Source organism: Juglans regia, chromosome 12 (assembly GCF_001411555.2).
Source record: "Juglans regia cultivar Chandler chromosome 12, Walnut 2.0, whole genome shotgun sequence".
NCBI classification, from domain to species: Eukaryota; Viridiplantae; Streptophyta; class Magnoliopsida; order Fagales; family Juglandaceae; genus Juglans; species Juglans regia.
This window is the reverse complement of record NC_049912.1, coordinates 21,710,183-21,725,523: the sequence shown is the minus strand read 5'-3', so window position 1 is coordinate 21,725,523 and position 15,341 is coordinate 21,710,183. Positions and strand designations below refer to the sequence as shown.

Genomic DNA, 15,341 nt, shown 5'->3' with positions numbered 1-15,341 from the left:
AAAATTCAATAAAAGAAGTTATTATAATGATATATCACTAATCATCAATTGTTGAATTTCTTATTTAAAAAATCAAATTAATGATTGATCTAATGGTTGATATATTATCGAAATACAATAAAGATAAAAATATATTATGTAGCATAACTACTTCGATGGATATATCGGAATGAGTTATGAATTCAACAAGAGCTTGATTGGATTGGACAGTGAAATGAAATGAAATAATTTTAGATGAATAAAATAAAATATTATTATAAAATTATTTTTTAATATTATTTTTTAAAAAATTTAAAAAAATTGAATTGTTTATTATATTTTGTATGAAAATTTTAAAAAATGATAATGACGAGATGAAATGAAATCGTTTCTCTATTCAAAATGTTTTTATTTTTTATTTTTTGGGTAAGGATGCAATCAATTATGATATGGTTATAGATGCCAAATTATATGGTTTAGTACATCAAGACCCCAAGTAGTTGTTACAAAATTGGGTGCAAACTATTGAGTTTGTGAATCAATGTTATTGCATGAGATGAGTTAGGCAATTATTACTATGAATTACATGAAAATGAGTTTAGGTAAAATTGGATTAGTCATTAGAGAAAATATATTTGTAACTGTGAATTGTGCAACTAGCGCATAATCGCTTTGAAAAAAATGAATAAAATATAGGACTTACATGAAAAAAAATTAATTTTTTAATAATAGACTACACTATTTTTCAAAACGATTACGCAGTATTTACATACTTCACTGTTATATATAAAATTAGTCTAATCATTAACACAACTCTACCAAGGTTGGTGTTAGCGGTGATAATTTGAGTTCATGAGTTTGATTTGTATTGTATCGAACCATCTATACGTAATTATTTAGTTCAACCTTGACTCTGACTCATTTGATTAGAATGATCTAACACAATCTTATAATCCATTTAACAAACATACTATGTTAGGTTCGCCCAAATGCGATATGTTTTGACTTATTTAGGCCTGGTTTGGTTTCCTTTCAAACATTATCGTCTCATCTCAACATCTTAATATTATTTAAATATAAATATTTTTCAATTTTAAGTTTTCAAATTTTAAAATTTTTTCTTTCATCATTCATATTAAACAAAACACAACAAAGAAAAAAATAATATTAAAAAGTTATATTCTAACCCTTTTTAAGTTTTAAGTTTATAATTTTTTTATTTAATATTTTCTCTCTTATTTTTCAAAATCCTATAAAAATCTTAACTCAAACTATTTTACTATTATTCACAAATTATCTCACCACTATTTACTGATTTATCATCTCATCTTATCTGTATAACCAAATAAAGCCTTAGTAAATAGATTGAATTGACTTAATTATTTGATTAAACCTAATTAATACAATTGTATATATAAGCATAAGAAAAATATTCATTCATCATTCATATTATCACAACTAGATTCACGACTAATCAACTTGATAAACTCATACCCATAACCATAAACATAATCCAACCTATCATACATATCCAGTAAATAAGATTATAGTATAAAATTAATCTAAATACAGATAAATATAGCAGTAAAAAATAAGATTTCATTCCACAATGACATGAAAAACCTCCTTACTAAACATTAACTTTAGTAATTAACAGAATTAAAAATAGATAAAGTCGAAGTGCCACAATTCAGGAATGTTTGGAAAATGAGATGAGATGAGAATTTTATAAATAATAGTAAGATGGTTTGTGAATAGTAGTAAAATAGTTTGAAATTTTTTGGATAGTGAGATGATAATTTTTTGTTTTTGATAAAAGTTTAAAATATTATTTTTTAAAATTATTATTGTTTTAGGATTTGAAAAAATTGAATTGAGATTTGTAAAAGTTGAATTGTTTATTATATTTTGTATGAAAATTTGAAAAAATTGTAATCATGAGATAAGAATTTTGTATCTCATCCCACTTGCCAAACATATCTAGGTTTTGGAAAATGAGAGAGAAAAAAATGAATAAAAAATATTATAAAGTTAAAATATTATTTTTATTTTGAGAATTGAATTTTTTTTTTTTTTTTGAAAATTTGGAAAAGTTATAATTATTAGTTTGAAAAAGTTGTATTGAGTAGTTTGAAAGTGTTTGTATTTGAATGATGTTTGTGAAAAAAATAAGATGAGATGAGATGAAATATGTTTCCAAACATCTTCTAGACTCGTAAAATTGATATATTTTATGATAATTTGACCAAAATGAAACTTATTGAATATTAATGCAAATTTTTTAACAAGTCATTGAAAGAAATAAGATTCAAAGTATAGTTAGCTCTGAGAGTAGGGTGTCACCACTCCTAATCTACTTACTCTATGATACCTTATTTTCTTTACAAAATTACAAGGAATTAGAGAGATCATTGCAGCTCCTTTGGAAGTGAACAGACTTGGTTTATCCTGCTATATGTAGAAGGGTGGGCAACCATGAAGATGGGGGGCATAATTACAAGGAAGAAAAACACGATCCCATTGGTGAAAAAGTCAGAGTGCCTACTAAAACTACCTGCTAACTTCATTTATCTCATATCTAGGCACTTAAAATATTATGAGTCAATGTATCAGGATCAAGAATTTATTTCCCTGGAGTGGGTGGTTTGAGAATTGGAGAAGTTTACCTAATTTTGCAGTACACTGTCGTTGTTTAATACTGTTAAAAACAAAACCAATACTCTCTAATTCTGTTTTGAGTTCTAAATGGCCACCGACACTTTTTACAGGTTTTTATAAACGTAAAAAAATTACATAAAAGTAAATTTATAAACAGACGTGATTTTATAGGATCCGTTAGTTCTACTTTACGATAAAACAATCTGACGTATCATATCAAACCACGTCATTTTGTAGGTTTATTTTTGTGTAATTACTTCGTCGCTAAAGTATTTCTCTAAATTTCTAATCTTTTACTGTTATTATTCAAATCACTCAGTCTAGACTCTGAACTTTAGATGAAAACTTTGGTATATTAAAACCCATGATATATCGAAGAATGAAGAGTGCTTGAATAATGACCCATGATTGAATGAAATATTATATTCCTATCTTTTTAGTGGTCACACTTTTCAAATTCTCACTAACCGCATTGAAAAAACGAATGAGTTGTTTGCCAAAGAAATCCAAAAGAAATGACATGCGGTTGGGTTCTTAGTAACTTCTCAACAAGTAGTTTTGCCGGACAGCAATAAATAGGTAATGAATTTTCTACTCGTATATGATTCAACCATGTGGACCGATGGATTGCAATTATATATAGTTTTTGATACAGATATTCACATCATGTTATAAGAATATCTGCAAATCCGCATTTCGAGTGTCGATGGAAGTTTGCATCCTACACAAAAGACAATAGGAGTTGAAAAGACATGGATGTAGAACTAGCGCACGCTTTATGCATATACAGAGACTTGAAAAGAGCTGCTCTTACGTAGAAAGGGATAGCATCACTGGAAATAAGCCTTCACACACTAAACTTAAAAGTTTTTTATGAAATACAACTAATTAATCTGACATGATACATCTTGATTTTTTTTATTGGCACTGGATGTCCGAGAATAAAATCCTGACTAATCGCTGGGGTGCACACTGCACAGGCCTTTGGCAAAGAATTTTTCGCAAGTACACCTCGGATAATTCGAGAAAAAGGCCCCTAAAAATTAATTGCATCCAAGAGGAATCTAACCTCAGACTTGGAATGAGCATACCACCAATATACTGACATTTTAGATCAGCTGCAGAGTTGACGAGAAAGCAAAAAGAAAAAAAGATGATACAAAGTTCCATCTTGAGAGAATCAATTTGACAATAGATATATTACAACTTCTTAGTCATGACACAGATACTGCTAAAAGACACCCTAAAATATTGTAAACAGCACATATGAAAAGTTTATAGATAGTCTGATAAACTCTTTCTAATAAAAATAAACATCTCGGACTAAGAATTGATGAATCCTTCAAATTGCTTATACTTTGAATTGCTTATAAATGGAATAGACTATAGACAAAATGTTACCAAGAAGAATAGTAACAAAATTTTGATGCACAGTCCAGCATCTCTATGATTTTCAGAGGGTGGAGCAAGAAGTTATGACTAGAAGTCCTCATCCAGATTAAAGACATAGTTTTTTCCGCCATCTTGAAGGCTTGACATTACAGATGCCTTCTGATATTCTCCCACCCTTCTCTCAAAGAAGTTTGTCTTGCCTCTGCCCAATCAAAAAAATAAATAAACATAAAGAAAATAAAGCTGGAACCCAATTACAGAGCATCCTGATCAGTGTGATTATAGTTTATACCCAACAAATACCAGAGTCCAAGATCTTGATTCTTAACGACATATTTCACAAATGCATTGACTCAAAAACAAAATGGGAAAGGAAAAAAATTCTATTTTTTTGGCGAAAAGTATCTACTAACTCACATGGGACTTTTTTTGTTTATAGAAGTAAGAATTATTTTATTATAAGCAACATGGGAATGAGCCTACCTGATTCTTGCCCATACTTCCAGCAAGTCTAACCACTCACGTTTCCCACTTTAATCTTTTAAACCTCATTTCTGGGACACATGGCTTGCCTAAGTTAAGCCAAGGATCGGAATATCTGATCAGTTGTCGCAGGTGCTTATAAGATTATAACTTACGATAATGAGGGAGGCTCTAATATTTAGTTACAATGCATGGGGTGTGAAAAAACAATCAATAAAATATTATCTGGCAACAAAAGACTTCTAAGAGGCACCCCCCGGGGGTTACTTCCTACCTTTTTTTGTTGTGGCTCTGAGCATGGATTACTGCCTACTTGTAAATGAAAACACATTTTCTGAGATATTGAATAACCTATATACTTGGGTTGAAGACAACACAAGATTATCTCCTCTAGACATCAGTAAATCAGCGGTACTTTTAACTTTTGCTCGGGTTTGGAAAATTCAGAACAACCTAACCAATGCTTATAATACTTACTGCAAAGAAATAAACTCCATCCAATCAAAAGGATTTTCCACATTGTACTTTCTCTGGTACCCTAACGCAACCTGGTGCCAAAACAAAAATTATAAATAAAAAATGTCAAACCTTTCCGCAGTAAAGTAGGAGAAAAATGAACAACTTAGTGGAAAATTACCAAAAGTCGGTCAGCAACAAACTTTATGTACTGGCTCATGAGTGATGAATTCATGCCAATCAATGCACATGGGAGGGCCTCACACACAAACTGTGTCTCGATTTCTACAGCTTCATGGACAATGCTATGAACTTTTTCCAAGTTTAGTTGCTTCCTTAGCAAGCTGTAAGCAAGAACAATAAATGAATATTTTATTCTACTATAGTTCATATTCATAACATAATAGAAATTAAACCTATGCCTACCATAGTTCGTATTTGTATTCAGAACTTGGGTCAGGCACAGTACTGCACGATGGGGGAAGAACTGTCCTACGATGGGTCAAATGAGGGAGATCTTGTTGACAAGCTTGCTGTGGGGGTGTATGAGGGTGCGTCGGAAGAGGGGGAGATAGAAGGGGAAGGATCCTGATCCATGTAAACACTCAGCAGAGGGGGAGGAGTCTACAGGAGAGGATCCTACACCAATTAGTACGATTCCTCCTACTCTCTCCTCTGATTGGGTTCTGAAAAAGGTGGAGGAATTTTAGAGTTGTATGGAGATTTCGTGTGAGGACTATGAGGATTAGTTTAAGGCACTGATTATAGCCATTGAGGTAGGCCAACATGGAATAGGGTCAAAAAGAGAGAGGGAGTTCAAGAGGCTGACTTGGTGCATTAATTATGATGGAAAGAGGGGAGTGCGAGTCGTGGAAGAAACAAGAGGAGGGCTGGATTAGTGGATAAATGAAGCACAAAATCTTGATTTGGAATGTTAAGGGATTGAACGAGATCAACAAACGCCTTCAAATAAGATCTTTTTTAAGACAATGGAAGGAGGATATCATTTGTCTACAGAAACAAAACTGAAGCTCATCACTAGAAGAACTATCCGGAGCATATGGAGTTGTCAATATATAAACTGGACATACTTACCTTCGAAATGGGCCTTGGGTGGAATTTGGGTCATGTGGGACAAAAGGGTGGTGGAGAACATTGATGAGTTTGTAGATGAATATTCGGTGGGGTGTTCTTTTAAAAATACAGAAGATGGTTTCTTATGGGCCTTTGCAGGGGTGTATGGCCTTAACTTGGACTGTGAGCGGCGGTTACTTTGGGATGAACTTGCTGGCCTATGTACTTGGTGGGATGTACCTTGGTGTATTGGGGGAGATTTTAACGTGACAAAGTTTCCTAGCAAAAGGTCAGGGGAGGGGCACAACCATGCTGTGGTGGAATTCTCGGATCTAATTTGGGCCTTATGGACATACCTTTGATGGAAGGTGAATATACTTGGGCTAATAATCAAACCTGGTCAAGATTGGACAAATTTCTCATATCACCTTGGGAGCTGCAATTTCCAGATTTATGTCAGAAAAGACTTCCAAGGATATGCTCTAATCACTTCTTGGTAATGTTGGATTGTGGTGGTATTCAAGGGGGTAGAAGGCCTTTTAAGTTTGAGACTGTGGCTAAAAACATATGAGTTTGTGGATTTGATTCAACAATGTTGGAATTCATATAAACTCCAAGGCACTCCGAGCAATGTCTTGGCTGGAAAATTAAAAGTTTTGAAGAAGGAATTGAAAACATGGAATGAACAGGTATTTGGTGATGTAACTTTACAAAAGAAGAGTTTATTCCAAGAGTTACAAAGCTTGGAGGGTGTAGGAGATGAGCATAACCGAAAAGGGCAAGTGGTTTCTGAATTAGAAAGATTGATTCTAATGGAAGAAATGTTGTGGTGACAAAAGTCGAGGGCATTGTGGCTTAGGGAGGGAGACAAGTGCACAAAGGTTTTTCAGCGTGTTACAAATTCACATAGGAGGTTTAATACTATTGAGTCCATGAACATTGATGGAGGTGCATCTACAAACCAAGCCGAGATAAAGGATCATGTGGCTGGACATTTTGAACATTTGCTGTCGGAACCTCATGCTTTGAGGCCTACTGTAGATGGACAAGCTTTTGAGTCCATTGACCAAAGTAATATGACTTGGCTAGAGAGACCATTTGAAGAGGAAGAAGTACAACTGGTAATCAGAAAAATGAACAAAGATAAAGCTCCGGGACCGGATGGTTTCACTATGGCATTTTTCAGACTTATTGGGAGGTGGTGAGAGAGGATGTCATCCAGGTGTTTCACGAATTCTACAATTTTGGCAAATTTGAGAAGAGCTTGAATGCTACTTTTATTGCACTTGTCCCTAAAAAGGCGGGTACATTAGAGGTACAATACTTTAGGCCTATTAGCCTAGTGGGCAACATGTACAAGATAATTTCCAAAGTCCTTGCTAATAGGATGAGCACGGTTATGGACAAGATTATCTCTACGTCTCAAAATGCTTTTGTGAAAGGGAGACAAATATTGGACTCGGTTCTTATAGCGAACGAGTGCTTGAACAACATAATCAAGTCGGGAATACCAGATATCTTATGCAAATTAGATATGGAGAAGGCCTAAAATCACGTTAATTGGAATTTTTGGTTCTATATGTTGAATAGATGTGGGTTTGGGAAAAGATGGAGGACATGGATGAGACATTGTGTGTCAACGGCCCGCTTCTCGATATTGGTAAATAGCGATCCTGTGGGTTTTTTTAATACTTTGAGGGGACTAAGACAAGGTGATCCATTATCACCCCTTTTATTTGTCCTAGTAATGGAGGCTCTAAGTAGAATGGTGCCGGCTACAGTAGAGAGTGGATTTTTTTCAAGATTTTCAGCAGGAGATACTGATTACGATTCTATCATTATTTCCCATCTTTTGTTTGCTGATGACACATTGTTGTTTTGTGAGGCAAATGTAAGACATATACAATCTTTGAAGGCTATCTTACTTTGTTTTGAAACGGTATCTGGGTTGAAGATTAATCTTGCTAAGACGGAGATGATTGCGGTAGGGGAGGTAAGCAACATTAGGGGGTTGGCTAACATATTGGGATGTGTGGTTTCTTCGTTGGAATTGAAGTATCTTGGTCTTCCGTTGAGGGCTTCTTTCAAAGCTAAGACAATTTGGGAGAAGGTGTTGGAGAAATTAGAGTGTAGGTTGGCTGGGTGGAAAATGTTGTATTTAACAAAAGGGGGGCGGATCATTCTTATTAATAGCACTTTATCCAACCTTCCCACATATTACTTGTCTTTATTTCCTCTCCCCGCCAACATTGCAAATAGAATAGAGAAACTTCAAAGTGATTTTTTGTGGAGTGGACTAGGTGATGCGTTTAAATTTCACCTAGTGAGGTGGGATAAAGTGTGTACTCCTTTGAGAGATGGAGGATTGGGGGTCCGTAATATGAGAGCCTTCAACAAGGCTTTATTAGGAAAATGGTTGTGACGCTATAATAATGAGAGGGGAGCCTTGTGGAAATGGGTGATTAACATGAAGTATGGAAGTAAATGGGGGGGTTGATGTTCTAGAGAGGGGAGGGGGGGCATATGGTGTGGGGCTATGGAAGTATCAGAAAGGTTGGTGCTCTTTTGTTAGTAATACTCGGCTGTGTTTGGGGGATGGCAGTAGGATCAGTTTTTGGTATGATGTGTGGGTGGGAGACTCGGCTTTGAAGGACGCTTATCCCACTATATTCAAAATTGCAAGGGAAAAATAAGCTATGGTGGCTGACCTACGGGTAATCACTCATGTCTCACAAGAATGGAACATTAGCATTACTTGAGATGCACATGATTGGGAAGTGACTATTCTGGTGGAGTTTTTTAACCTGCTGTATAACTATTTCTATGACTTCTTTGTAACTGTTTCTAATTCTTAAATAGGTGTATTCACATGTATACTTCCAGTGTACCTGGGCTATGCCTATCTTCATATCAATAAAATATCTTATTACTTATAAAAAAAAAATTATAGTCAACACCCAGTAAAGCTATTATTCTAGTTTCTAGCCAACATCAAATGTGAAAGTTAACATCTAGACTAAAAGGGAAAAAAAAAAAGCACAACAATAACCTGTAAAGAAGACAAGCAAAGTCACAATGTAGGCCCTCATCTCTAGAAATCAGCTCATTTGAGAACGTCAAACCTGGCATCATTCCCCTCTTTTTGAGCCAGAAAATGGCACAGAAGCTGAGGACCACAAAAAAGCAAAACTATATAAATGCAAGCCTCATGACAGTACAGTAACATAGAAAGGCAACCATATCATAAGACCCATAACTCAAGAGGAAGACTACCTTCCCGAAAAAAAGATTCCTTCAACACATGCAAAAGCAACAAGTCTCTCTGCAAACAAGTTGGAACTGCACAAGATGCAAAATGAAAAATTGTAAAAAACTCTTATAAATTCAAACTCAATATGTTTCCTTTTTATGCAAAAAGGTATATCAAATCACTAGTTGAATTATACAAGCAATATTCACTATTTGAGAATTGCGTAGATCAGAATCCAACACATGATATGATGATTCTATTAAACGAGGCATTTTTGTGTATTTCAAGGAAACAGCTGCATCTAGTTCGTTGCAGTGCACAACATGACCTCCTCCCAGATTGGGGAGAAAACAGATAAAACTGTACCACTATCACTCATTCTCTATTGATTAAGTTTGATAGTGTTCATATGAGAGTTCAACACTCTATTTATGTTAATATAGGATGGTTTTCTTAATCAACATTGGACAAAAAATATTGAACATTAATTAAGATCTTGATAAATACATGTAGGGTGGCTAAATATAATTGCTAAATGTATGAAAAAAAAAACTATAAAAATCAATAGAATGATACAAACCTATGAATCCAATCTAATGCCCACTTAGCCTTCCTAGCAATGCAAGGTATGTTTTCGATTGCATTGAACAACCTATGCTTCTCTTTTGGATCTTTGATATATGTCTCCAGAAGCAAGCTGTACATTTCTGACAATAGGCAGCAGCACATATATCAAACAGGTAGCCAGTAGGCCCAGTACTAGGTTATAGAAAGAAAACCACAGGCATCAGTTACAAAGCTCTACCAGAATGAATATTCTCCATTGCCATTTGAAATCCATAGAATGCCCGAGCCTGAGAACAAAGAGAAGACTGAATTTTAGTTGGTCAACTATAAGGAAGAAAAGGTGGATGCTGATGCATCCCTTTGATTTGGCCTAGGCAGTAAAGGCAAGAAGTGTAATTGAGGTAGGTCTTTAATTTAAATCTGGATAACATAGGATATTGTAAAGAAATGGTGCATCCTCAACCACTAGAAAAATAAAAAGAGGATAAGAGAAGGGAAGGAGAGCCTAAATTTTAGAGAGATAGGTGAAGAGATTTTATGTAATAGAACACAGATTTGGTTAATATTTTCCATGTCAAAATACAAAATCACCGTCCCAAAAGCTATGCCTTGATCTGGATAGTAATTTCTTTCAATCCTATTTACTGCAATTCAACAAGCAAATAGCTCAACAAGAAAACTCTTCTAATAGGTTAACCTTTTTTTTCTGATGTCTCTCCTAATGGGACAACCTTAAATGACCATGATCTAGATGCAAATATGGAAGCATCATTGAATGCTATAAACAATAACAGGAAGAATCATATAAAAAAGTGGAAACCAAAAAAATATCTAACTACAAATATATAGATCCTAACAAACAAATTCACCTCTGGCACTTGAACATCATTTAGAAATCTAGCGGCCAGGTTCTCCAATACAATCCCATCAGAAGCTGCAAAAAATGCCAGTACATGGCCAATGAAAAATTTCTCGGAGTCAGACAAAGCTCCCCACTGCTGAATGTCCTGGGAAAGATCAACCTCCTCAGCTGTGAGCCCAATGAAAAGTCATAAGAATATGTTGAAAAATAAAATCAAAAGTGAGCATAGAACACTTCAGTAAATCATTTTTATGATCAAATAAAGCAGGGTGCAACACAAGAACCATTCACTAAATCATAACGTATCATAGCGGCTAAATCATGGACTTATAAGGAACTATTAAATTCTAATATCGTGGTGTGTCTTAGGCTACCCCAAACTACATTGAACACCAACAGCTTAAGTCTTTGAGACAGTTAGCATCCATATGCTATCAGAACAAAGGCTACATTTTAGCACCACACTTCTTCTTTTTTTTATCAATAAATAAGAATTTTATTAAAATAGGCGAAGCCAAGTACCACATTTTAGTACCACACTTGGCACTGCAAGCATGGTCAAAGTGGCTTAAAGATTGTTCAAAGCATTTAAAAGCAGGTCCCAATTATGTAACTTTTCCCCCTCTGAGACATAAGATAGTTGTGATACCCCCATATGATAAGAATAAGGGTAGATGGTGTATGGGATCTCACATTGCTTGGGAATGAGAAGTTCTTGCTCTCTATAAGGTTCCAATGGGGCTCCAATTGTATCATTGACTAGTCTTTTTAGAGTATAGGTCATGTGGCTTGGGCCTTCCATTGAGGCATTAGAATAGCTCTCAGTCTTAGCATGCATCTTCCACGTTAAACTTGCATACCATTATATCTTATGTCTGCATACTCTAGTATTGCCGCCAGCTTTCTTACTAGCCAAAGTATTTTATAGTGCTGCCATGGTATCATTATGAACAGTTTATAATATGGATGTAATTCATGCAATAAGAATTCTCTCAACTTAATGGCAAACAACTGTTCCCAAAACTAATACATGAACCCTTATATGCAATCACCCAAATATTAGTTTCAATTGCAGTTGTTCCTTTTAAAGAACAAACAATTTCACAAGACTCAAGCCAAGCCCAAGATATGTCTTTGAAAACACAACATTACAAATTGCTTGCATTCGTACCACTGCATAGTTCAAAGTTGTTCATTTGTCAATGGCAAAATGTCCCAAGATCGGTATCAATATACATGCATACATACATACATGTGGGAATGTGTGCGTGGGCAGAGAGAGAGATTTCCGCAAGCATGACAAGATAGAGCCCGCATGTTCAAAGTAGGCTGTCATCATATAGCCGCAATATCCAACAAATCTGATATATTAAATTAAACCAAACATAAAACAACCACAAAACTTAAGCAAATGAATGCCAACCCCGAGAAGAGTAAATTAATTTCCTTTTTCTGAAAACTGTTTACTCAAATATGGTGTTTCTAGAAACATCTTCCAGAGTCACCATTCTCGGAGAGAACAAAAACATGAGAAATAACTCATTCTTCCCAAGAATTGCAACTGCTGCCTGACATCCCTCTGTAGAGATACTCATGCATTGTCGAGGTTAATTGTGTTGATTTTATTGTTATTATGGAACTTTTTCTGCCACCCCGAAGGACGGAAACGCGGCTCCATCACTGTACGAGGATGTAACAGAAACAACCAGCATTTCAAACAATAGGTACAGGCGCCCGAGACCATAAATTGCAACTAGAAATTCAATAAGAAAAAAAAAACAGATACCCAGTTCCAAACACTCGCAGATGAAAATGAAATAATCAAAATTTCAGAGAAAAATGCATAAGAAAACAAAACGGTTAAGAAAGAAAGTGAAAGTACCGGTCCAGAAACTGGCTTCAGCCTTCTTGTACATCTCCCAAAGCTGTTTGTACCTTATGGGGAACATACAAAACCTCTGGTTTTGCTCCTTCAATATTGGCTCTTCTTCCTTCTCTTCTTCTTTATCTTCCTCTCTGCCATTTAGTATTAGTCTCTCTACCCCATTCTGCAGGGAACCCATTGTCCTGTGCCTATCTCTTTCTGTCTGTGTTTAAACTTTGAAGCTTATGCCAATATTGGGCTCAGATAAACCCTACAAAACCCCCCCGAGGATCAGAGGAGAAACCGACAAAGAGAGGTTGAAAATGGTGATTGCGAACCACCACCCTGACTCCATCCCCGTGAGTTATTTATTGGAAGTTGGCACTTGGCACTGATTTGTACGACGACGTTTTTAGCGTCATTGGAGTTGGGTTAGGTTGTGGACTATATTTTCTGGGCTTATTAGATTGGGCTGGGTTTGGTTTTCAGAAACTTCACTCTTCTATTTATGCGAGTTTTTTTTTTTTTTTTTTTTTTTTTTTTTTTTTTTTTTTTTTTTTTTTTTAAGAGTATGATTCTATTAAAACAAACAAAATTGAAGGATGGAGAGGAGATGAGAACCCTAACCAAATACCACCTCATATTTAATACAATAAAATTATATTTATAGTCTTAAAATATGTAAATTACGTACTCTTTTTTTAAAAAAATATGGATGAATTTGAAATTCACATAAAAATTTATTTTTTTTCTATGATTGATTGCTTCAAGGCCATTGATCAAGTTTTTCAAACTCTAGTGCTCTAAGGTTACGACTTAGTAAGGTGATTTTAAATTATCTGTGAATAATAATGAAAATATAATAAAAAATATTGATAAAATATTAAATAGTAATAAAAAGTGGAGTGATCTCACTTCACTATCTAAATACAGCCTAAATCGTCTAAAAAAGAATTAAGTATCAATGTGTACTAGTTTGTACTTGGAGTAAAAATATTAGTTTGTCAAATGTGTACTAGTTTGTCAAATATTGGTTCTAATAGTGAATGATTCTGTGCAGTAAAAGTGAATGATGTGTACTAGTTTGTCAAAAATAATTTGTACAAGTCTTAAGGCTGCTTTTAGATATTGAACTAAGTTGAGTTGAGATGATAAAATATTGTTAAAATATTATTTTTTAATATTATTATTATTTTAGGATTTGAAAAGTTGAATTGTTTATTATATTTTGTGTTGGGATTTGAAAAAGTTATAATGATGAGTTGAGATGAGTTTACTTACCAAATGAATAAGTCACGTAGAAGTTCTTGTAAATAAGTGGACCTCGTTTAAAAAAAATATAAAAAAATTATTCTTTATTAGTGTGACCCACTTTTTTACAAAGAATTTATATGAAACTTGTCTATTTGAAATTTATACGTAACATTACTCTTAGGTAATACCAATAATCTTATATGAATATATATACATATATTCATATTTATATTTAAATCCAAGACCTAGCAAATGACAAACCATCTAATAGTAATCCAATTAGGCAATGAAAAAATATATTTACAATCGTGAATTGTGCAACGGTCACGTAATCGTTTTGAAAAAAGTGAACAAAATACGAAACCCACATGAAAAAAATTAATTTTTTAATAATGGACTTTACTTTCTTTTAAAACAATTACGCGACGTTTACGTATTTCACGATTGTATATAAAATTACTTTTAAACAATTAGTACCATTGAGCAACCAGCCTTGTGGTGCGCAACTAAGTAGTTGACAATTAAAAATCGCAACTTATATATAGACTATTTAGCCTTTTCTAAAACTTACAAGACTGATGTTATTTTAAAGATTTGGTACTACCCATCATCCTTGATTCTCTTTTTTTGGTTTTTTTTTTTTAAATTAAGGTTCATGATTTTATTATAATGGGATAAGAATATAATAAAGATGTAGTACGCAACATTTTCAACCGAATTACTGTTATAAACATACTCGTATCTCACTTTTATCATATCTCATCGTAGCATATAGTAGCTTTTTTCATCGTCCTGGATATTTTTTAAAAAATATTTTCCAAAATTAATAGTTAATTCTAAAATATCTAATTATGGCATGGCTCATGGGCTCCACCAACTCACGCATCTTTGAAGCACGTGTAGGGAGATTTTGGTCATCGATTGACACGACACAACCTAGGACTGTACAAAAACCGTCACCGATGTGAACCGATCATCAGAGTCTGGAATCAACAGAGAACAGATTGGCCAACAGCAGAAAAAATATGAAAATCGATGTTAGCTGATTCAATTCCAATTCGAACCGACCGAATATATATATATATATATATTATATGTATATAAAACGATGTCATTTTAGACCTAACGTTTATAAACAATATATATATATATATATATATATATATATATATATATGAAACAGTGTTATTTCGACTAGGGTTTAATAAGCCCACCCCCTCCCCTCCCCTCCCCTCCCTCTTCTTCTTTTACCCGATTATTTTTCTTTCTTCTGAATATCCCTCCTCTCTCATATGGTCACACGCAGCCCCAACGCCCTTTGCTCCCCTCCTTCCCAGCGCCACCGCCGGGAAACCGAAGAACCGACCGAAATCATTCCGACACCGAGATTGCCAGTTTGCTCCCCCTTAACCGGCTAGTTCTAAACCTTTGAAAAATACGTCGGTTTTGACCGAAACCACGCCTATAACGTTGGTTTTCACCCTTAGTGCGGCCTATTAGGA

At 34.4% G+C, this 15,341-nt stretch overlaps 1 protein-coding gene across 3 annotated transcripts; it reads right to left on the bottom strand.

The window, feature by feature from the left end:
* Nucleotides 1–3,781: 3,781 nt before the first annotated feature.
* LOC109005903 (ribonucleoside-diphosphate reductase small chain A) lies at nucleotides 3,782–12,924 on the bottom strand. Of its 3 annotated transcripts, none has more exons than XR_004797777.1 (10): nucleotides 12,604–12,917; nucleotides 10,729–10,889; nucleotides 10,098–10,146; nucleotides 9,873–9,999; nucleotides 9,316–9,381; nucleotides 9,092–9,208; nucleotides 5,150–5,312; nucleotides 4,990–5,060; nucleotides 4,513–4,601; nucleotides 4,124–4,231 (listed from the first exon to the last, which is right to left on the bottom strand). XR_004797777.1 is itself a non-coding variant. In XM_035683426.1 (10 exons), the coding sequence occupies exons 1-9, from the start codon at nucleotides 12,782–12,784 to the stop codon at nucleotides 4,549–4,551; spliced, it is 1,014 nt and encodes a 337-aa protein (XP_035539319.1). In that variant the 5' UTR covers nucleotides 12,785–12,917; the 3' UTR covers nucleotides 4,124–4,231; nucleotides 4,513–4,548. The 3 variants fall into 3 exon arrangements, 2 of the variants coding, with proteins under 2 accessions (XP_018840538.1, XP_035539319.1); XM_035683426.1 differs by having other exon boundaries at nucleotides 4,513–4,627; XM_018984993.2 differs by lacking the exon at nucleotides 4,513–4,601 and having other exon boundaries at nucleotides 3,782–4,231; nucleotides 12,604–12,924.
* Nucleotides 12,925–15,341: the final 2,417 nt, after the last annotated feature.